Below are 25,211 nucleotides of genomic sequence, written 5' to 3'. Positions count from 1 at the left end.
AAAGATATTTATAAATACACATCAAGTCACTCGATGATGAAGATCGATAATAGATTAAATATTATTAATTGAAAACATATAGTCAAGCATTGTGGATCCATGTGGGCGTAAATTTAAATGCTTTTACGGGAGCAAGAAAGAGTGGAAACATTGGTGCAAGGTATATCATAAATAGCGTAAAAGGTTCTCTATTCTCTCACACGGCTACTTAATTTTACTCCGTTCACGCACGTGAGTTCCGAACTTGAGTTCCGCTCATGAACACGTAATTCACGTATGGTCACGTTTTATAAAAGTTTAATCCGAATTTAATGCAAATCTAAACATAAAAATCATTACAAAACAATAAAAATAAACAAGAAAACATCGGTCTTATGGATATCTTCTTTTCTTGATGAATCCTTAAATTCGTCAAAGATCATTGTTTAAGAGTGGAGATGCAATTTGTGGAGGCAAATGGTTCGTCAGTTCGCCGACGTTTTCTTGAGTTGTTTTGATCCTCTGATCTTTGTTGATAGATTGGGATTCTAAAATAGTATCTAGCATAGCCTCTACTGATTCCTTAACGCTCATCTCTCTTGCACACTGAGAAATTAAATTGTGTTAAAATTTGGGTCCAAGAATAAAGCCACATAATATACTCGTAAGTTGTGGCGTTGAAATCCCTTGTTCAATGCATTTTTTTTTTTTCTATTTTTAATCCCACTATTGATAATATCATTATATATGTCTGAATTGTTAATATGAATGAGACAGATAAAATTACATAATTAGAAGAATTTCTATATTATCAATTAAAAAACAAAATAACTTGTTCAATTTGTATTTTGAGAACGACTTTCGAAGTGGAATCGAAACGTCAAAGTAAACGTATTTTCAATTAAAATTGGCGTTAATCCACATAAAATTCAAGAGAATATAGTTTTCTTTCTTTTGATAAAGAAAATGAACAAAATTATTATTTTTTCTGGTTTTCAAGGCTAGTTTTTCTGGATGGCTCATTTTGATTTTAATTGAATATCGAGTGTGAATCGAGTCCACTGATAGATGTGGAACCTTCTTTTTCCTGTAAGAAAAAAAACTTTAATAAATCAATTTCTGTTTTATTATGATAGATAACATAAACTTAATAAATCTTTGTATTTTTAGGGACACTGATAATCTCGAAAATAATATATGGGCTGGAGTACTATGTTGCTGTTTCTTCTTTCTGATTATATCAGTATTGGCGTTCCCCAACGGACCGTTCACCCGTCCCCATCCAGCAATATGGAGGATGGTATTCGGTATGAGCGTTCTCTACTTGATGATCTGCCTATTTATTCTCTTCCAGAACTATAACACCATTAGAAGTATTCTGTTGTGGTTGGACCCGTCTTTAACAGAATTTCATATTGACATGGATAAAGAATATGGAGTTAATTGCTCAGATATAACCAAGGAGAGGATTTGGGGACACATGGATATATTCGCTTTGGGCCATTATTTGGGTTGGATGTTCAAAGCCATTTTAATACGCCACAATGGTATTTTATGGGCTATAAGTTGTATGTGGGAGATTACGGAGTTAGCCTTTGCCCATTTACTTCCAAATTTCATAGAATGCTGGTGGGATGCACTTATTTTGGATGTTTTACTGTGTAATGGTTTCGGAATTTGGTGTGGATTGAAGATATGCAAGATCTTGGAAATGCGGGAGTACAAGTGGGTAGGAATTAAAGACATTCATAGTACTACTGGAAAAATTAAGCGTGCCATGCTTCAGTTTACGCCTGAGAGTTGGACGTCGGTAAGGTGGTTGGATCCAAAGTGTTCATATATGCGAATTTTTGCATTGTGCCAGTTGGTACTCTTCTGGCAAACTTCAGAACTTAACACATTTTTCCTAAAACACGTGTTTGAACTTCCCTCCTCACACTATTTAGTAACAGGAAGATTAATTCTCATTGGTGTAATTGTAGCGCCATCTGTTAGACAATATTATAGTTATACTACGGATACTAGTTGTAAGAGAGTAGGTACTCAATGTTGGGTATATGGTTGTATAATGGTAGCTGAAGCTTTAATATGTATCAAACATGGTAGAGAATTATTCGAACAAACCCAAATGATTAATATGGTTCTTTGGTTACTAGTTATGTTTATATTATCAGTAGCCTTTGTGCTCGGCTGTGTCGTTTACTACAAGTATTACCCCGATTCCTTAGAAGTTAGTCCTTCAAAATCGAAAACGAAGATTAAATTCCAAAATGGAGAAAGGCAAGATGTTAAAGATGATTAGATGATTTAGTGTTTTGAGGAAGGTAATTTGATCGAATCATATTCGAAAATGTTAAAAAATTGTAGCTACCGCGAATAAATATGTACCCAAATGTAAATATATCAATCAATCAATATTTTAGTTGCAGAGTTGCTGAATTAATGGTCGTATTATTGAAATGCATACATTTTTTAAATAACTGAAAAATACCTCGTACTTAAATACATATTTAAAATTATAATCGTATTTATTAAATATAAAGAAATAACATTTAGTACAAACAAAAAGCAAACCTTGCCTAAACTTGACAAATTAAAAAAAAATGTAAAAATATACTTATGACAATTATTATCGTTACTTCTGGATGAGAAGCTGAATGAAATCTGATATGGAGCTAATTATAGGTTTCACATGGTGATGTATGCAGGCTCCAATGGAGATGTTGGTCCATCGTGGTAACAGTTAGAATTGTAGGCTTGATACATCCCTTCAATAATCAGTTGTGAACACACTAGCTGGTTTGTCCCACCTAAAAGTGGGACAAGACAAAGCCCAATATAAAAAAACTACAACAAGAAATCTTGTGATAGCTGACAGTGTGTTAGCATAATTTAAATATCTTACATTGCCTTGAGATTCCAGGAAATTAATAGATATAAATAAAAAATAGCTATGGCAAGGACAGTATGATTTACACAAATATATATGAATATAAATATGAAAACAAATCATTAAAAATAAAATTGAATTAACCGAAAGATTCAAACTACAAATACCTTTATTTAAAGTTTGAATGACGCATGGGCATATAGAGGTAGGTATGTTAAATAAAAATATTATAAGAAAATTATTATCTGCGAATATAAAACAATAAATATTTGTAACATATTAACTATTAACACTTACCCCAAGAAGAAGGATGAGGAACAAAATGTATTTCTGAACGAAAATTTTTGTTTGAATACAGACGGCAATCCCTATTTCTATTAGTGAAGTGATAACTGACAATCGGAGTTACCAACAAATTTTGGAGTTATGTAGTTGTATACTATAGTACCACAATGACTCATATTTTCAATGTAGACCTTTGCGAGTCTGAGAGGAATGGAAATCGACGAGTCATAGGCGTGCGGTTATTATTAAAAAATAATAATCAGGATTTTAGAACGAATTGATTGTCATAAACATTATTTTATAGATGCCTTAGATGAAGAAAACTAATCCTTGTTAAATATTATTTTTTGGGAAAATCCATTTTTTATCTATTTAAATTAACAAAGTTATGACTTATTCAAGGATTCAATCTAATTCCTATTTTCAAATGAGATGTATTGAGATGGGATTAGAAAAAGTGTCGTCTAGTAACTTTTGGCACAGGTAAAACTGAATTAATTAAACAATTCTTGGTACGAAACAGTACTAGTAATAAATGGTTCACCTTAAATGAATATTTTTTTCCATAAAATATAAAAAATATGTTCAAATACAAACTTACATGATATATAATCTAACCGGAGTCATCTATGTCATCTTCAGATTAATCAGTAGTATTTTCGCCTAGATCCGCAACAACTGATTCCATGATAATTTTAATGAAATTATCAAGGTTCCACATATTATGCTCTTCTTTCACTACATGCTAGATACATTTTATCCACGACTGTGAGTTCACTTTGCTGACGGCACTATTAAGCAGATTTTTACATCATTTAATTTAAAAGTAACATTGTTCCTTGCTACTTCATTTTTTATTTGAGCCCACATACGTTCTATCGGGTTTAACTCACAATGGTATGACGGCAATTGAACTACAATTACGGCTCGTACTTGCGCCATTTTATCTACTACATATATATTTATCTTGCTAAGTTTAGTAACTCGATTTTCAAAATTGGTTAATTGAATTTAATACTTTTTTTAGTAAGCCAATCCGCAGTCTCGGCTTTTCTCCATTTAGTGGTTGGTAACTGTTCTACACGCTGGCAGTGATATGGAGCGTTATCCGCAACAATAACAGATCCTGGTTCAATTTTTAACAAAATATCTGAAAACCATTTTTCATGATGATCTGCATCCATTTCCTCATGGTAATCTCCAGTCTTTTTAGATCCTTCAACAAATCCTGAGTTGCTACCAATATGGCTAATAATAAGGCATTTTCCCTTTCCAGATGGGGTTTTTAAACCTGTCAACAAACCATCTAAGAAAGCTTGCCATTTAAATCCTGTCAAATTTGCCACAGTATCTTCATTCATCGAAATTCTGGTATTTGTTTCAGATAATTTTTCTTCGCATGTTAAATTGTGACGTTTATTTTTTATACACGGTTCATTATTACTACTGTCATTCATATTTATTATTTGTCACCAGTGGAATTAAACTAAATTATTCACAATTCTCAAAAAGTAAACTTAAAAGCGCCTTACACTAATAACACTACAATTCTGTTCTCTGCCTTCTGAACCTGTCAGTACGCTTATGAAACTGACTTGCGGATATCATACAATTAAAGAACTACCCGAACAATGGCGTTGTTGTCAATTACATCGCCTTAATCTCTGAAGAAATTGTTGATCTCGGACATTTTCTACCGTTAGAAAAAGATATAAACTACAACAATTTCTTCTATCTGAACGTATATTCTTTAAAGAGACAGAAGAAGAAGAAGAAGGTTTTTGTCAATTTTCAAACGAAAATACTGAATGTTATAAAAATGTACAACTATTTCGATTTTTTTTTTAATTTGGCAACTATGCAAATGAAAATTTTAGCAAAACAGTTATTTTGATTGGTATATTTAAACATTCGCTATACTTTTTTCGCTAACGCCATATTGGAATTATCACATTTGACATGATACCGATGTTGAGCGAGAAATTCGAATATATTAAAATTAAGCCAAAACTGAAAATATTTTTGCCAAATATTTTACTACGCAATTTTTGGAATATAGTTAGCAAAATTGTTTTTATACATTACATAACAAAATATAGGGTAAAAAAGTTAAATAGTTGTATGATAAATTTCCGGATTTTAAACAAAAGTTATATTGAAGTATTTAGTTAGATTATTAGTCCGTTGAACTAGTTTTTTATTCTTTTGTCGTCCTGAAGAACTGTCAGGAAGCGAATTGTTGTTTTTTAGGTTTAAAATTAAGTTTTTCTGTAAAAATTTTACGAAATAATATTTGATTTATACTGTATAGATTGTTTATCATATTTATTTAGTTATTCGTATTAATCATGTGAGCTTGTTAGTGGTAGAACAATAAGTACACGCCAAGAAAGAGTAAAAGTTTACATTAGCAGGTGTCAACTTTGTTAAAGAAATCCCGAGCTTCTCTGCACTAAACAAAACATTCTGCATGTGTACAATATTGCCACAAATGCTATTGTTTTTTGCGTAATAGATATTCTTTGAATTTATTAATATATTTTTAAGAGTACAGTACATAAAAGTTACTACCAATCCTAATATGCCGGTAGATATACGAGGGCCATTTTTATAAGGCTCCCATGAATTTTAAAAATAGACAGCTTTATTTTTTTTCTTAGTGTTATACGCCATTTTAAAACTTAAAACTTGCGCTATGATTTTACATAATCGCCGTTTCTGTCCAAACACTTTTGCAGACGATGCTACAAATTTTATATCTCCATGTTACAGAATTCTACCGCCAATCCATTCAGAAATAGAGTAAGTAACCTCTTCCTTGACTTTATTATCGGTACTGAAGAAAGCTAAGTGTTCCTTTTATTTTGGGAATAAGTGATAATCACTTAGTGCTAGATCAGGACTGTGGGACACAACAGTCCAGTCTAAATCTCTCACCAGTTTGTCAGTTTGATATGAGACGTAAGGCGGAGCGTTGTTGTCGAGAAACCTCACACTACTGGACAATCGTCGTCGCCGGTTGCATGAGGCAACAAGTTGATTAACGGTTATTCCTTCCTGTCCCAAAAGACGGTTGCCATGACTTTCCCAGTTACTGACACTTCTTCGGCTTCAGCGAAGCTGAGTGATGGCAATCACGTGATTGCTGCTTGGTTTCGGGGGTAAAGTGAAACACCTATGTTTCGTCGCATGTAACAATGGATTCCAAAAATCCTTGTTATCTTCACAAAAACTACTGGGCACACTTGACACGTTGCTGTTTGTGATTTTCTGTAAGAAGTCGCGGTACCCACTGCACACGCACTTTGTGATAGCCTATTTTTTCTGTTAATATCTTATGAATTGTGGTGTGGGAAGTCTCACGAATACACAAAGCAAGGTCGTTATTAGTGAACCTCCGATCTTATCGACAAGCAATATTCTTTTAACAATTTCGTCTGAAACTGAAAGCGTTCGCTCTGATTTTCATCGTGAATTTCCGTTCGGCCTTCGCTGAATTCTTTACACCATTTGCGAACATGTGGAACAGATGTGCACTTTTTCCTTGCAAACTTCGGTTAACTGACGATGAATGTCAATATGTCAAATCCGCTGGCGATAACAGCGATCGGGAGCTCAAACTTCGAAGGCTGTTAGGCCGTCACTCGGCACTAAGCAATGAAGCTCCGCGAGAGTTGTGGTGAGAGAGTGGGGGACTTTGGCATTGTTGCCTAATTTCTTCCAGCACGCCGTATTCTTTCTCACCGGTATAGAAAATTTTTTTTTAGGAATGGCCCTCGTAATTTAGCGGCAGCGAGAATAAAATGGTGGTTTAATTATTCCTAACTAAGTATCGGCATTTCTTGTTTCTACGGACATAAGAAAGAATTTAATATTTGCGTGAGACTCTTTATTGACTGTTTAATAACGAAATAAAACTCAATGTAACCTAACCTAATCCAATCAAAACTAAAATTTTAAACTAATATAACAAGTTAGTAACCAATGAAGTATAAAATACCAACTCGTACTACCTTATAAAGGTAGTCGAGATTAGTATTTTCGCAGCAAACAATAATTATTAAAAATGTGGCAACGTTGATTTAAAAAACTAAATCTTTACGCATGTCGTTGACACCAGCTATCATGGAGGATGCAGTTTAAAATTGATGTATATCAGTTTTAAACAAGAAATATAGAAAAACTAGACCTGTCCATGGAAAAATATATAATGTAAAGTAAATAGTAAGCAAACCACAATCCACTGATCTAATGTTAGACAAATCCGTTTTTCCTTAGTAATGTAAACAAATGCCCAATAAACAAATAAATATAAATTTAAATATCTTTGTAAAATTTAGTGAATTTCAGGAACTCGAGTTTTTCAGTTTTTGTTGTCTAGTTTATGACCCATATCGTCCAGAAGCTCACTAGCTTGTCTTCAAAAATGCTCAACGTAATAGGTTTTGCAGCTTTTGGCGTATCACAAGCATAGCACTCACTCACAATTTTTTTTTTCGTTCATTGACAGTTTCAAGTCCGGGTGAATGATTTTAAGTTTCTCTTTGCCATGGGACATGGGTTGATTTTGACTACTTTTTTCATCCCAAAATACTTCAGCATCCTTAACATCAATTCTTGTTCTTTTTCAGATTTTATTGGAATTCTTCTTATTTAAAGTAGGTATTTAAATTAACCGTACAAAAAAATATCGTATAGCATATATTGAGTGAAATGCAATTTGACATTTCATGGCTAGATGCCATTAAAAAATCGTTGACATTGACAGGCAATTCCTAATTTGCACGATTCAATTATTTAGAGACTGGACGTATTCTAAGTTTCAACTAATAAAATATTAGCCCATAAAACTGAGTGACGCATTCTGTTAATTTCTGAGAAGTAATCACTGTCTTACCCTTTTTTTGTTTGTCGCTTACGACAAAACGTATTAGAATGAAATAGGACACTGAAGAAAGCCTCCTGTAAGAATTAGAAATATCAGTGCTTTTGAAAGATCATGGTTCTCTATTTTTGTAGAGCCCTTGTGATAAGGCATATAATTGACAAACAATTAATATATTCAGATTTTTAATTCGTAAGTTGTATTCGTAACTAGAGCTACATCTACTGCTTCGGAATTAGGATTTGTCGAGAATCTGTATCGCCAGAATAATAATTGTTATAAGTCCTTTATCTCGAAGAAAATTTTGTACGATGAAATCGCTGGATGTATCATCCTATAGTTGATCTAATACTTGAGTTTTATCCATCTGAGATGGTGGTTTATTTAACTAATTTTTAATCTTATCTGACGTTCTTTTTTTTCGTGTAGCTGAAAAATAATACAAATAAATTCACGCATTCTCCTCCGTGTTATCAAACGATTTGATGCCAAAATTTTGTATAGGCCTAGTATTCCATATTTTTCCTGTGTGATCCATACCTTTATTATCGTTGCTCCTTCTGTCACTTTCTGTCTACATTCACTTAATCTTTATGAACATAAATGTGAAATTAAATCTGCATCCAGTATATTTCCTTGCTCTTTTACCAAATTATATAACAAAATCACTTCTCTTTCATATATAATTCTATGTTTGAAAAATAAGTTCTGAAACTATTTTCTTGTGGAATTTTAATATTATTTATTATTTTCGTCTAATTTAAAATATATTTATTTTGAAGTTTTCATTTCCACTTCGGAAATATTTGTATTTTGAGAACAATTTCCAAAGTAGAAATCAAAACATAAATATAAACGTATTATTAATTAAAATTGTGGTCAATTCCCAATAAAAATTATAAATAATGTAACATAACGCAGGCACCTTGACTTACAAACCATTATTGAACAAGTTTTGAATTTACTAATAAAGGACAAACAATTCTTTATTAACTATTATGACAAAATTAATGTACTGTTGTTTTTAGTACCTTAAATAGGCCAAAAATAAATTGAATATTGCTCCAAGTAATAAAAATAATCGTAAATAAAATAAAAACGTGATCAAATTGGAAACGAATAATCAGCCATGATATATAAAGTCAGATATCAGTTTTATTTTATTGTATATAAGTCTTATGTACTGAGAGTAAAAATAATAAATTGTAAAAAACTTGGTTGTACCGCATTTAAAACTCTTCTTTATACAGGGTGAGTCATAAGGAACTGTACTTAAAATTTTCAAAAAACGTATACATGGCTTTTCTAGTTTGAATAAATCAGTTGATTAGGTGGTAGTAGTGCAACTTTTGACCAAAATATAAGACACATCGAACTTACCGTTCAAAAGTTATGACGAATAGAAATTTTAGTCAAAATTTAAAACTCACCCTGGATATTATTAAACAATGGGAGCAGACACTTTTTAATGGTTATTTGTTATTACCCGTAGGGGTCACCATACTAAGTAGGAGTATGTACAGTTCCTCGTGACTCACCCTGTATATTAAGTAGTAGAAGAGCTCTTACTCATTATTTCAAAACTAAGTTATTAATCAGTGTCGTCTATCATGTTAATACTCTTAAACTTTAATTTTTACCAGTTTAAATATTTATCATCATCATCTTTGGCTCGACAATCCTCTGTGGATCCTGGAATACTCTAAGATTAGTCATTCTGTTCGGTTTCTGCCAACGTGTTGTCGTCTCAACTCCATCTAACCACCTAATTCGCGGTCGCCCTCTGCTTCTTCCTATAGGTGTTCCTGCCGTTAGCTTTTTGGCAATCATGTTGTCAGGCATTCTTTTTTTGTGTCCCGCCCATCTTAGTCGCTGTGTTATAATGAACGTTGTGGCATCTGGTTCATTAAAGAGTCGGTATAATTCGAAATTAAATCGTTTGCGCCACTGCCCTTGATCGTTTATAGCTCCAAATATTTCGCGGAGTATCTTACGCTCGAATATTCCCAGAAGTCTTTCATCCTTCTGCGCTACAGTCCATGTTTCCGCCCCGTATATGAGGACCAGTCTCAGCAGTGTTTTGTATATAATAATTTTGGTTTTTCGTTGGATATTTCTTGAGTTTAATTGTATTTGGAGTCTATAGTATGCCCTATTGTTTAGGTTTATTTGTCTTTTAATTTCTTCGCCTGTTTTATTGGTAGTAGTCACTAGCGAGCCAAGGTATGTGAAGCTGTCAACACGTTCAAATATATGACTTCCAAATGCTGTTTCCCGTTCCTTATTTGCTATAGAATCCTTCCTCGATAGCTTCTGACATACATGAGGTCGGAGGAATGCCTTGTATCTATTAGGATGTATTCTATCTGGTGAACGGTTTCGTTGTCAGGTGATTTCCATGTTTCTTTGTGTATTATTTTAAGTAGTATTTCTGTAGTATTTTTTGTTGTACTGAAGCGGAAATATGAACAAATACAACTCCTTATAATACTAACTCATTGCAGAGACATCAATGAATGAATTCAGTGCTTGCAATCGTATCGCCGGTGGTAGAAGTTCGGTAACCCGATGCCATAATGTCATTTTGCGCACTTCATCATAATTGGTGTACGAAAGTTCATCAAAGAAATTGAAACAAAATGTAAGGGAAGGTAAATGTCATTTTAATATAAGAATTATTATTATTCTGGAAAAAGTTTTAGATGATATACCATGTGGTATAGTAATTAACTTCTTATAATACACTGGTTTCTGGGCGTTTAGGCTGTTGTGTCAGCAACGGGTTTTTGTGTCTTTCGGATGACAGCTCATCATGTCTACTGTAGGCGTTGGCGAAATGTCACAAATAATAGCAGATTACGATTGTGAAAGCTGACAATCCTTGATAACAACCTATTATCGCATAAATGATATAAAAATCAAGCAAAGTTACAGTATTGTCTTTTACAGTCTAGCAAAAAAAAATTAAATTTCACGTCAAATCACGTATCCGTCATGAATTGTCGGAAATTTTGAATTCGAGGATTGGCGGCACGTCAGCAAATATGTTTCCTTGCTAGTCACTTTACATTGTAACAATAGAATATTATATTTCTGCTTGTAATAAGAAAAATAACACATTAGATCTAGTTATGCTTATAAAATATGTTTTCATTACATTAGTGTGTCGACTGAGCGAATGAGCGGAAGTACTAAGATGTAAAATACTCAAATTAGTATATTCTTTTTATTTCAGAAGAATATTCAATTATTTAGTCTATCAATAGAAAGAGTACTAGCAACCGCAGATGCTTATTTGGTTTGTATACATGAATCATGTTGTTACAAATACAATCCTCCCTGCAATTGATTCTGCTTATTGCGTTTAGGGCAGTAAACAGAACGAAACGCAATGCAATTCTTTTGAGTCTCAAAATAACCGAGTTAGTCTATTTAATAGCGGAATTAGTGAATGTCCTGACATTATGTCGAAATGTGTTTACACAGCAAAATAAAGAGAACAGCTGAATTAGCAGGTAAATCAACGATTGCTGCAACGAAGCAAATATTTTCATTTTACAAGTGTCAATAAAAATCTGAAAATTCCACCAAACTGGAATACAAAGTAAACGTTTAACGTGCATGGTATGGAATAGGAATGATAGCACCGTCCAACAAATGGAAGACTTTGGTGCCTAAGAAATAACAAATTTTCAATATTTTTTATGCTTTGATTTCAAAAATATCTCAAAAGGTTTCACACAAAAATGGAAATGAATTTAAACAGAAAATGTGAAGAAATAAAGAGAGTAATATATTGAGAGAACAACTAGAAAACCAGCTGAGAAGAAGATGAACAGAATATTTTAAGGAAAATGTTGAGGGAAGCGAACCCTGATATACCATTAAATCAAGAATTTTTTCTTTCAAGCTTCAAGTCCTAACTGTTGGCGAGAACTGTTTATATTTATACTCTCCCTGCTAGTACTAGCTTCTTCCATTTTTTTCGAGGTAATAAATATTTAACAAAAACAATATATCGTTAATCACAAAGATACCTTTATATTTATAACACTGTACTTATAACTCTGAGAACACTAAATATATACTGATCATATACACATCCTTTCTCCGCTACTGACACGCTTCTTGGTAAAAGCCATAGCGAGAGTTAAACGGTACGATAAACTAAGTGATTCGCGCAATGTTCATTTCATTTTTATTTGCTGGACTATAGTTTATTTAAAATATCAGTACATTTTGATTGTCGTACTTTATTTTAAATTAATTAAAGAATAAAAGCGGTTACAAAACGTAATGATCAAATTACCTTGCTCACAAAGATCAAATTTACAAAAGATGAGTACAAATAATGTTTTTAAGATCATTCTTGCAAAGTTTAATATTGATACAATAAATTTAAATAACAACAGCAAATTGTATATCATATACAATCATTTTAATTTAACATTGAAGACTCGTTTTTGCACTATTAGATTGTATTTAAGCTTATACTGAATTCAAAGCAGAGTATTTGCAGTAAGCTGTAATTTTAATCAAATATCTCATCAGGAATAAGCTTTAATTATAATGTAAAGTCTGCGTTTGACGCTTCAGCTTTCAGATGCGAAGCCTTATACCTTATTTAATAAAAACAGATTGTGATCTGAAAACTAAAACGTCAAATAATATGGTAGGAAAGAACGGTTTTAAAGTTGTATCTAATTTACAATAGATTTAAACTAACTCAGATACGCCGCTAAATAAATGCCAAACTTCTGATCGTGTGGCCGGTCGGACGAGTGCGGTAATTCCAGGCGAAAATATGTCATTTCGCGCACCTCGTTATAAATAACGATTGCTGTATAATCGGAAACAAAAATTATTTACAACCACTGGTTAATTAAAATCAAATACTTCTGATTGTAACGCAAGTATTTCGTAGACTGAAATTTATTTTTGTTTGAGTTAAGTTCATGTTTATGTTTGGTTAAATATTCTTACAATAAGATCTTGTTTTAGATATTGTATGCCCGAATACCATCTGATAGTTACCGAGATTATTTTATAGGATAGTAGATGGTGTTCACTGAAACCTCTTTCTGAAACTAGTTCCTTTTGATGAAGTTCTTAAGTCGTTGAAAAAATGTTTATATTTCTGTTAACTAATTCAAGCTATTATTGACAATTTTTTACATGTAAATATAAAACTTTGCAATGGGTATTAAAAATGCATGCTTTTTGCAGTTTATTTATATATGATACTCAATCTTGTTTGCCTTCATAAAGACTGAAATGAAGTTAATAATTATTAAAGACGAAATTAAAAAATAAACATTAAAAATTCGGACAGGAAATTAAGATCAATGGATGTTGGAACATAAGTTTACTAAAAACTAACTTCTAAAGGTATATATAGTAATATCTATGTCAATAAAAAAGTGAATAACTTTTTACATGATTTCAAAAATGAAATTTTTGTGTCTGCAATTAGAAATACAGTAGGTATTTTACCTACAATAAAAATTTTATTCGAAATGTTATTCTAATTTTATCATTTATAAGAAGTAAGCTTGAGCAATGCGTATCCGTATTTATTTAGAAATGGTTTATATTACGGCATTATACCAAAAGAACAACTGTTAGGTTCGTGTGTGATGACTAAAATAGTTATATTGAAAGAAGAGTTATGTGAAACAATGCTTTCTTCTTCTTGTCGTAGTTTTTTTATACGAACCCCATAGTTTTTCGAAGTTTTGGTCAAACTATAATGAAACTAATATTTGTGAGTAATTTAAAAAGAATAAATATTGAATAAACTTCAAGTTACCTCTCGTATGCTGTTTCTGTAAATATATATGTATTTAAAAATGTTTAAATGTCTAAAAACAATATTTTTATGTATTTACAGGGTATTTTAGGATAAGGTATAGTTGTGGTATAATGATAAAAATTTTAAATTTAATTTTATAATATTCATCTGATAATATAGATATATTTATATACCTAGTTATTGTGCACTAAATTAATTACCTACATTATTTAACGAATGATATTTTGAATAAACTGTGACATGTGCCACCTGTCATTTTCAGTGAACGATGCCATGTGTCACCTGTCATTGCCAAAACAGTAAAAATAAATAATAAAATAGGAAAATATTATAATGCGTTGTATAAAGTGATGAAAAAGTGACCAAATATTGTCACTTTAAACTAAAATTTAAACCCATTATTCATTCATTACACTCAAGAAAAATGGGTAAACAAAGAAAAACAAAACGAAAGTATGTGACAAAAAATATTGTATAGTTAGCTTGCATTTTTATCATTGATTTGGATATAAAAATATCTTATGGGGGGCATCTACATATAATAATGTAGACAAAATAGAGCGAACTTTGATAAATATTGGACTAAAAAATTAAACGAAAATGTGTTTATTATGTTTTATATTATCTACCAGATTTAATGGGAATTAACCAAAATTTTAAGTAAAAATACGTTTATTTTGAGGTTTCGATTGTTACTTCCTAAATCGTTCTAATTTGTCTAAATCTGAAATATGTTAAGAATGATTCCCGAATGTAATTCGAAACCTTAAACAGGGTTGTTAATTCCCGTTAAATATATTAGATAAGATAGACGTGACACAGGAAAATAGCTTCAGATGTATATTTTATATGTTTAGGTTGCATTATTGATAATTATTGAAGATAAAAAGAGTGTTCTAGTGTGACATACACTCTCGAAAGGTGCATTTGCTTTGTCATTAGATACGTGAATAGAATAGAGATACGTGAACGTAGAAACGTGTCGTCGGGCCTCGATCTTTTCACACCACGGCCTGAAGGATCTTTTACGCGTACCCTACATAAATATTTGGCTTTCGGATAGATTTTACCGCCTGGTCTCGAGCTTCTTTTTAGTAAACACCTGGCTTCTATAACCACTTAAACCTTTCCTGGCTGTGCTGATTATGCTCGCTAGCTAAACATTTTTTTTAACAAATTAGCCGCGGTTTTACAAATTACTTAATTTTCATCTTATGAAGTATGGTACGTAACAGAATCCAGTTTCGGGGTAACTGTGGTGTTGGTCGTTTATTCTTGTCATTTGAGAAGCTGGGGAATTCATGGTCAATATCGGTTGAGCATCTGCCGGAGAAGACCAATAAAACCTGTGTAATGTCTCTTATCCGGAGTTGAACCTCTAAATCTCACATAATTACCTACCACAACCAAGCAGGAAGACAGTAAGGTATCGCAGTTCTCGAAGGGAATCTTTAACGTAACAAATATATAATGCAAATCCAGCGTCAGTTTTTGTCTACGGGTATTTTCTGCATTAAGAGTTTAAATCCTTAAATATTACTGTATAGTGATGCAAATTACTGATTAAAATAGACATTATTTAAACTCCAACATTAAGGAAGCTATATTCCTATTTTGTTTGGTATGAGTTAAACCGTCAATCGTTAGGATTGTTTCAGTAAATGAACTGTTACAAACTTCACTCAGGAATGTGAATAATGGTCTAAGAGTGAAATCTAATGTTAAATAAATAAAACTGATTTTTTTAAACAGAATTCGCAAAATATGTAACAAATGGCAAAGTGTCCAAATTGAGGGAAATATAACAAAGGTACCTTGTAAAAAAACATTGACCAAAATCAAAACCTGCTGCTATACTCACTTCGAAGTCACAGATAACTTTCGAACGTGGCAGTATAAGATCCAAAGATATGAGCCTTGAATTTGAATTCGCGAGTAAATCGAATCGTCCTATGGATGAGTATACAGTTAGATATGCCTATAATGTCTCATATATCTTATAGCTCATTAATTGGTCCTATCGTAACTTATTCAGATGATAGAAAATCGGACATACTTAATATATAAATATTACAGAAATGGTATAATTTTATCATTGTATCACAATTTTTTTCGTTGTAAATGCCATCTCGGAAGATTAAAAATTATAAATTATAAAACAAATCTATGGTTATATCATAAAAAAGTAATAAAAACCGTAATAATTGTTGGTGTAAACAATGCCTCGTTGCTGTTCACGAACTCTATTATATTTGTGATTAAAATGTATGCCAAACATTATCTGTAATACTTTTTAATGCATGAACATTTTTCTTGTCAATTCGTCGCACGTTATTGATCATTAAACAATAGACAAAAATATGTTATACAATATACATTTATTGGCTAAAACTCAATGGCTTTACTAATTCTCATAATATTAGTTTGAGTATTTATATGTAGTGATCATAAACTTAACAATCGCAAACCTAATAGATTGTTCAATAAATGTTGTCGTTCGATAAGAAAAATCAGTATAATCTCCTGTAACTTCAATACACTTGTTCCAGAAATTCTCTAATTTATCTATTGTATAACTGAAGTGAGAATTAATAAGATTGTCAAAATACGCTTCTACTACTGCTAGTATCCCTTAGTTTGGTGAAAATAATTTCTCACAAATAAACTTTTGTGAGATGTGAGAACAGTCAGAAGTTTAGAGGGGACTAAATCTGACGAATACAATGGATGTTGCAAAAGTTCATACTTTTCCATCAATTTTTGTATGAGATAGTGGGTTGTCTGGATGAAAAAATATTTTTTTCGTTTGTAAAGCAGCATTTTTCTTACGAAGTTTAACATCCAGACCACTCCTTATTATCTTGTTTTGACTTGGTGTTAGACCTAAGTCTCATTCATAGGGATGAAACGCTGCTCATTCGGTCCAAAGTCAAAACTTCAGGAAAAATATTGCAACATTTACTACTGGGATTTGTAGGGTTTGTACAATTTTTTTCTGTTAATTGACCACCTGTCAAAACGATATCCTGTTTTTTTTTATTGTATTGATGATTGCTGATATTTATTGGACATCCTTCGCGGGATTTGTCTTCAAGACGTGTAGTAGCAAGTTTAAATTCAGAAATTTACCTTTTAACTTTTCTAATTGAAAGGGATATTTAAGAAAAGAGTCCCTACGCACTTTAACGAATCGTTGATGAATTTGTTTTGGTTTACCTTTAAAAATAAAATTTTTAACTTTGTATGATTTTCAATTGTTTCCGGTGTAAAAAAAAATACTATGACGTGTCACATTTGAACAGATGCAACCAACGATGTAATATACTGTGTATATTACATTTTTGGATACAACTATGCGAAATAATTGACAGATCTAAATGGAATTTCCCACCTGTTCACCAAACAGTAGTTCCAACTATAGAAAATAAAGTGACTATCCTGATAGCTCCATTTACTATCGAATGACAGAACGTGCGATGATTTTATAGAAAAATACAATAATTATGACGAACTAGTAGTAGTATATATATATATATATATATATATATATATATATATATATATATATATATATATATATATATATATATATATATATATATATATATATATATATATATATATATATATGTATATGAATTGCATTTGAATTGAATATGCATCACCTCATCTAATAACAGCACATCATTTTTTAAAAATTTGCTCAATATATACAAATTTATTCAGTAGAACCTCTCAAACTTTGTACAATTCATAACTTTGCTAAGAATCTAGTATACTACTCAAAACAAAAACTGTGTTTATGTTATATGGCAGTAAATCCAAAAACGTTTTGCAAATTGTATAAATTGATTTAACATTTGGTATGTACAAAGTATTAATTACTCGAAGTACTTACTTTAAGCGATTATTAATTTGCTATATTATGATTATGTTCATGTTTTTTTATCCAAAGTTGATTAAAATACAAAACATAATTGAAAATACACCTATAAGCAAAAATTATGGTCCCTTTAAAATTATATTTTTTAACCTATTCAGACGTGCAGATTATAAATTATTACACTACAAGACCTCTTTCAAATCTTTTCTACTTTCATTCGTAATTTCGCAATATGAACTTCGTGGCGCATCTTGAGTAATCCCCATTCGACGTAACAACAAGCTCTCATCGGTCACTGAAGCAGTTCTAAAATTCAATTTTTTAACGTTTTCAGTGCCCTTGTCGCATTCGTTTGAATCGTCTCTGTATTGTCGAAAATGTCGCAGGTTCGTATGTCGGGGCTATACGAAATCTGGCGGAATAATGTAACGCTACGTGAGAGATCCGAAAAGTAGCCTACAAAAGAAAAACGAAAATGTTGTAAAAGTGGCGATTTATTTCTCAACATAGTCTCCTTTTAGCTCCATACACTTGACCCAGTGATGCTCCAACTTCTTAAACCTGGCTGAAAAATACGTTTTCTCGAAGTCTGCAAATCACGCTTTCATGTCGGCGATGACCGCCTCATTTGATAAAAATTTATGTCGAGCGATGACTTTTAAGCTTGGAAATAAATCGAAGTCGAACGAGGCCAAATCTGGAAAATACGGTGGATGGAGCCAAATTCGACCAATTTGGCTGTGACGCCGGCGACGTTGGGAGCCAGTGCGTTTTCATTGTTGAACAGCACTTTTTTGCTTCTCCAAATGAGGTTGTTTTTTCTGCAACTCGGCATAGTAGAGCCCTGTACCTGTGTTGCCCTTTTCCACTCGAGTTTACTTTTAGTCTATGTAGATCAAACCTCGTGAATCCCAAAACGGTAGCCGTCACCTTTCCGGCTGATAGGACTGTCTTCACACCTTCTTCGGAGCACGTTCTCCACTGTTTCGACTGTTCCTTGGTCTCTGGTATGTACCAGTGGATCCATGTTTCGTCGAGAGCCACGTAATGATACAGAAACTCCTGATTGCGCTTTAACAGCGTCAAAAACTGGTCTAAAGTTTAAAATTACATACAGGATATAACCCACGCGGTATTTTGAGATGCCTACTGTCTCAGCTATCTTGCACACCTTCAATTGGCGGTCGGCCAATACAAGATCGTGGATTTTTGTCACGTTATTCTATGTGGTAGCCATTTTCGGAGCACTGTAAAAAGAGTTACCCGTTTCCACATGCCTGATAAGAAAACTAGTCGCCGAGTCCAAAAATTGTAACGTGTTCCTCTTAGTGCACCACGCAATATTATTGGGACTTGGACGTAAAATTCTTTCTTGATTGTCGGACCCCTTGCGTACTCTTCACCTATCCACGTTAGTAATCAAATTTAATAATCAACATGCACAACATGGAAACTTCCATTGTGAAACTTCCTCTTCCATTTTGAACTTTTTAGGCATATCTTCATCATTAGTGTTAATTTCTAGTTGACGAGAAAGATTTATAAGCAAATTAGCGTGAGAAATTTTGGATTAGATTTAGTACTCTCGCATGCCATTCCGAAATTATCGGTTAGAATTCTCCGTAATTCCAAAATTATTTTCTACTTCGCATGCAGTCAAAAGGTTTTAACCGCATGTCTGACACGTTCCATATTTTCCAAAGTTTTTGGCTCGAAGTTATAAATAAGGGTCAGGTAGGTTTTACTTTTGAGCCTTCGTATGAAGCAGATTTATGATGATCGACATTTTCGCACCACTGAATAGTAACTTTTTCAGTGATTTTGGGACTCCTTAGAACTGGTAATATTTCGAAAGCGTCCCAGCTCGGTTCGGATATTTTCGGTGTGGTTCATATCTAGACTGCAGATTCTTTTAACACTTTATGGAAATGGCTGTTGTTTGAGGTCTAGCATTAACTTACATACATAACAATGCCTTGGTTGTGCATAATGACCATAAAAGGTCAATCATAGTCTTTCTCGAACTGCGGTCAGTTATTATCCTGTCATTTTTTATTCGGATAAATCTGTACGTATTCGTGGTGTATTTCCTTTTCAAATCATGATTGAAACAGTGTGGTAATAAAAACTGTAACTCACGTTCTTTTTCATGTGATTTAATTCTACTAGTGATTAGTACACATACATGCTTACACTAGTTATCCCTGTATAAACTATCTGTTGACAGATGACAACTCTCAATGACTGATTGTGCAACATCAACTACGAAAGCAATACGCTAAATACGGGTTGTCAAATTTATTAAATCTTTATAGGTGATCGTAATTTTTGCAAGCTGCTACATTATATGAATCACTTCTGCCTCTTAACTGTTAAAATTTTGAAACCGTTAACACAAATTATTTAAAGTTATGGTAAGCAAGTATAAAGTAAGAAAGAGCTCAATTGATCCAATTTTTAAATCGTCTAAAAATTTATTTATTTGGTGATTTAGGAAATTACTTAAGTTTCATCATTCTTCGTCCGTTATAAGTCTTTTTGTACTCTAAAACAGTCTAGTCAGTTTAACTGGCCATACAAAGCAAATAATTTATTGTTAATGTTAGTTTTAGTCTTAGTTTTAATTAAATAATCATGACTTAATGTTCGGATTTTGTTGTAAGACTTGTGATTTAACGGAATAAATAAGAACATTAAAACAAAAGCAAATGATAGCATTTTTTGTTTAATTACGCCATTGAGTATTTATGTTTTCCGTCCATAAGTATTCGAAACAGATTCATTTATAATCTTTTGTACTAATAACACGCAGTGCAACCAGGTTCCAGCGGTAAACTTTCGGTTAACTTTTTACTGTAATGTTGTAGCATCATATTCTTTCGATTAAAACAAGATTCAGCTTGTGGGTAAGAAATAATCAATGTGTTTTGAACGTTTAAGTTCAGACGTTCGTCAAGTCTATACCTATATCCTGAAACGCAACGGTATATCAACTTGTTTATGGATTTTTTTAAACTGATTTTTGCAATATAAAATCAAAATAGAGCTCCGCATTTTGAAACTACTTGACTTAAACTTTCATCTCATATTTTTTTTTGTCCAACGTTAAAATATGCTTTTTTCACCATTTTAATTGGTTATTATGTAAAGTAAGCTTTTTATGAAATCACAAGAATAACTTTCGTCTTAAAATAACCCAAATTAAAAAAAGTTGTTTTGAAGCAAAAAAAAGTAATTTTTTATAATTTGTTAAAAATTGTTATAAATAAATAGGTTTCCATGGACAATTATCGGTAAACTTTTATACATGGCACATTGGCATCGTAATATATCGATTAAAACCAGTTTCAGCTTGTGTGTATGATATCGACCTTTGGCTATTTAAGTCACCAGATCTCGTTACCGTACATTATTATTGTCCATATGTAGCATTTTAGGACATGAATACGGAGATCCCAAGGAGTTTCGCGCTGACAAAGGTAGTTATTGAATCTAGTAATCTAGTAAAGAATCTAGTATTGCTACTGGTATCTTTACTTCTTCGTCGCAGTCCCACTTACTGTTTATCTTCTTCTTCTACGGTACTACAGCCCAAATTGAGCCTTGGTCTCCTTTATTTTTGTCTTCACCCTTGCTTTTCTGTGGCTGATCTTCCCCATACACAGACTCCTAAAAGGGCTTGTGCGTCGCTGTTTACTGTGTCTTCCCAGCGCTTTCTTGGCTTTCTAACCGATCCCTTTCCCTACATTCTAGCATTCAGTGCTCTTTTTGGTAGCCTATCCTCTCCCATTCTGATCACATGTCCGGCCCATTGCAATCTTTGTATTCTAATTAAATCTGACAGTGGTGCTTCCTTATAAAGTTGATAAACCTCGTTGTTGTATCGACTCTGAAGACCTCGACATATTCTGAAGATTTCGTTTTCCCTCACAGGTCCTAGTGTTCTCAGTACTTTCCTTTCGAATGTATCGAGTTTGCTTTTCGATGTTTCTTTCAGGACCCATGCTTCACTGCCGTAGCATGCTATTGGTCGAAATAAGGTTTTATAGATTCTCATCTTTGTATTTCGTTGGATAGTTTTAGACCGAAATATATAGGAGAGGGCAAAATAAGCTCTGTTTGTCTGCATTAGTCTCTTCCATATTTTTCCATCTTCTGATTCGTCGGCATATATTTCTACTCCCAGGTATGTAAACTTTCCAACCGTTTCAATGTCATCCTCATGTATAATGTTATGTAGGACTATATTCCTTCTCGTCTGTATCATTATTTTTGTTTTTTCTGTGTTAATTTCCAGACCTAGACTTTTTGTTTGCGTTTTTAACTCTGTATGTTTCTTGTGCTCCTGTTGATGTTCTACTCATAATATTAATATCATCGGCGTAAGCGGCCAGTTTAACCGTTCGGTTGGTCAGTAGGTTTCCTCATCCAGTTTGCATTTGCCTAACCGCATACTCCAGTCCCAGGTTAAACAAAGTTGGGTCTATACCTGCCCATCTCCCTGCTTTAGTCCCTGCGAAATTTTGAAAAAGTCTGTCCGGTGGTTTTGTATTCGTACACATGCCTGAGTTTCATCCATTGTGGCTTTAATGAGTCTAATTAGCTTGTGTGGTATTGCCTATTTAGCCAATATATTGTAGAGTTTGTTCCTTTTGACTGAGTCGTATGCCTGTTTGAAGTCTACAAACACGTTGTGAACATCAATGTCATGTTCCCATGATTTACTCAAGATCTGTTTGACTGTAAATGGACCATCCAGTGTCGATCTTCCTCGTCGGAAGCCCGTCTGATACTCTCCAATAATATTTTCTGCTAGTGGTTGGAGCCGCTGGTTTATAATATACGTGAGGACTTTATATGCTGAACATACTAGAGAAATTCCACAGTAGTTTTTGCACTGGAGTTTGTCTCCTTTTTTATAGATCGGGCATACTATACTTTTCTTCCAATCGTCGGGTATTTTCTCTTCTTGCCATATGTCTTTGATGAGCGCTTGCATGAGACTTGCTACCACCAGAAGTGGCGACCACCTACCTTATACAATTCTTCTGGTATTTCGTCAACTCCCGGGGCTTTATTGTTTTTCTTGGTCTTAATAGCTTCGAGAAATTCCTCTATGGTTGAAGCTTCTACACCATTCTCTACTTCATTCTCTTCTACGTAGTTCGTACCCATTTCATCTTCAATGTCTACTTGTGTACCAAGTAGGGTCTGAAAATAATGCTTCCAGGTTTCTGTGACTTTGTGTTGGTCATTAATTATTTGCCCACTTTCATCTTTACATAGACTTGTTTGATGTTTATACCCACTTTTTATCTTTTTTAGGTATTCGTAAGCCCCTCTAATTTTGTTGTTTTTGAAATTTTCTTCCATTTTTTCTATTTGTCTATTTTCATAAGCAACTTACTGTTTATGGTAGCTCCAAAATATTTCAATTTCACAACTCTGTCTATAAGGTTATTTATTTTCAACTGTGCTCGTATATGGGATTCTCTGCTATTTCGTTTTTGTGATGATAATGTTGAGACCGTACTTCTCTCCCACTGTACTATCGCTATCCACGTATCTTTGAAAGTAATAGGTACTTACAATGATGACAATAAAGTTTTGTTTCCTCAGGACAATCCTGCTGTACTCTATAATTATTTTTTATTTAACGTATGAACCATAATTATAAATTCCAGTCCGTCATTGGAGCGTTCTCTAGTGACTCGATCTATAAGGAATTGAAGATCTTTGATACATCTGCATATCTGATGTTGTTGATAGTTTCTCCCCCAATTCAAACTTCACGTTGCCGTTCCAAGGCTTCGTTAAATATTATTTTCGAGTACACGAAAGCTTCCCTTATTCTCAATCCTTCTCTGAAACCGAACTGCTTGTTTCTTCACATTTGTGTTTAATTCTATAAGATTTATCTTGAGAATCAGTTTGAGAGACTGACCCATAAGACTAATTAGTCCTAAAGTCTTTACATGATGATCTATTAGGTTTTTTTTGGAGTGGGATAAATGTAGACCCTAACCATATTTGTGGCATTATTCCAGTTTCGTATATGTGGTTATAAATGTTTGTTAGTTCTGAGACATTGTCGTCATCTAGAAGTTTAAGCCAGTCTGATGGTATTTGGTCAGAGCCTGGAGATTTCTCATTTTTGCTTTGTTTGATGGCTTTGTTTATATCCGCTTTTAAAATACTAGGATTAGTATTGGTATACTTTGCGGTGTTAAATGGTGGCTTCGTATCTAGGGAGAGCTCCTGTATGTGAATAGTCTATTTCAAGGAGTTCTTTTTCTCTGAGTGTAGGTAATTTCTTTAAGTTTTTTTGTGTATATTAAACTCGTCATATTTTCTTTGTAGTTCTTCCATTTCACGTATTTTCATATTTGTTGATATATTTCTCTATATCGAGGCTCGTCTTAATTTTTCCACTTGCTTCTTTGTTGAATAAGGTCTAGTATTCTATCGGTCATCCAATCGGTTCTCTTTATTGGGTCTTTTTCTTGTTTTAAAACTTTGTTTACTATGGTGATCATAGCGAAATTCATTATATCTAGATTGTGGCCGATATTTTCTTGTTCAGATCTTTCTAGCTGTCTTTTAATCTCGCGATTTATCTTTTTTCCGAACTCATTTGCTATTCCGGTATTTCTTATGAGTCGATTATTAGGTTTCTCCCGAGTTATCGGAGCTTTTATTCTTTTTAGGTTTAGTTTGAATCTAACACAGAGCAGATTATGGTTAGTTGCTGCATCTGCACTTGAATATGTTGTTGCAGATGTAATACTGTTTCTTAACCTTCTAGTAATTATACTGTAGTCAATTTGATTTGTGACTATCTTTCCCTCTTGATTAGCTGGAGATTTCCGTCTTTTAGGTATGGCTGAAACAAATTATTTGCTCTTCTTGTCAGAACTGTATTAGTTTGTGTCCCCTTTCGTTCCTTTCTCCAAGTCCATACGTTCCAGTTATATCTTGTGTGATTTCGGCACAAACTTTTGGTTTGGACAACACCATAGTTTGAAATTATTTGTCTTTTACTAATCAATCTAAATAATATATTATTTAACAAACATTGGATCTAAAACAAGAAGTTGGCGAAGGTTTCGAAGATCATCTAATGGTGCTAATATTAAAATTATCATACTTATATGAAACTAACTGTCTTCATGATTATTTACATTGTGGTAAAAAATAAAGTTTTATTTCTTTTTCAATCTAATCGCTTCATTGGACATTAGCTATCATTATTTAGTACATGCTTTATCACTTTATAATTAACACAGTGACGTTTAGTTTAATGAGAAAAGATTAGTGTTAATTGCTTTGAAAAATAAATTTTACCTGTTAAATGTTGCTTTTGGTTTAATGTTCTAAGAATGTATTTATTGTCTGAATTCATTCCTTGTAGTTTTTAACTAGATCTTGCAATTGATGAATGTTACCAAAGAATTTAATAAATCTTTTTGTTAATTTT

At 32.8% G+C, this 25,211-nt stretch overlaps 1 protein-coding gene across 1 annotated transcript in view; it reads left to right on the top strand.

Moving 5' to 3' along the window:
- Pss (phosphatidylserine synthase 1 homolog l(3)77CDf) overlaps positions 1–25,211 on the top strand; it is a 61,171-nt gene extending 35,960 nt beyond the window's left edge. The window contains exon 2 of the mRNA XM_072537540.1: positions 1,150–25,211. Coding sequence (XP_072393641.1) covers positions 1,150–2,281 — 1,132 coding nt within the window. The 3' untranslated portion in view covers positions 2,282–25,211. The remainder of the gene's footprint in view (positions 1–1,149) is intronic.

The sequence above is a fragment of the Diabrotica undecimpunctata genome, chromosome 7, assembly GCF_040954645.1.
Source record: "Diabrotica undecimpunctata isolate CICGRU chromosome 7, icDiaUnde3, whole genome shotgun sequence".
Classification (NCBI taxonomy): domain Eukaryota; kingdom Metazoa; phylum Arthropoda; class Insecta; order Coleoptera; family Chrysomelidae; genus Diabrotica; species Diabrotica undecimpunctata.
Note: the sequence above shows the minus strand (reverse complement) of the source record. Positions and strands in the feature narration are given on the sequence as shown.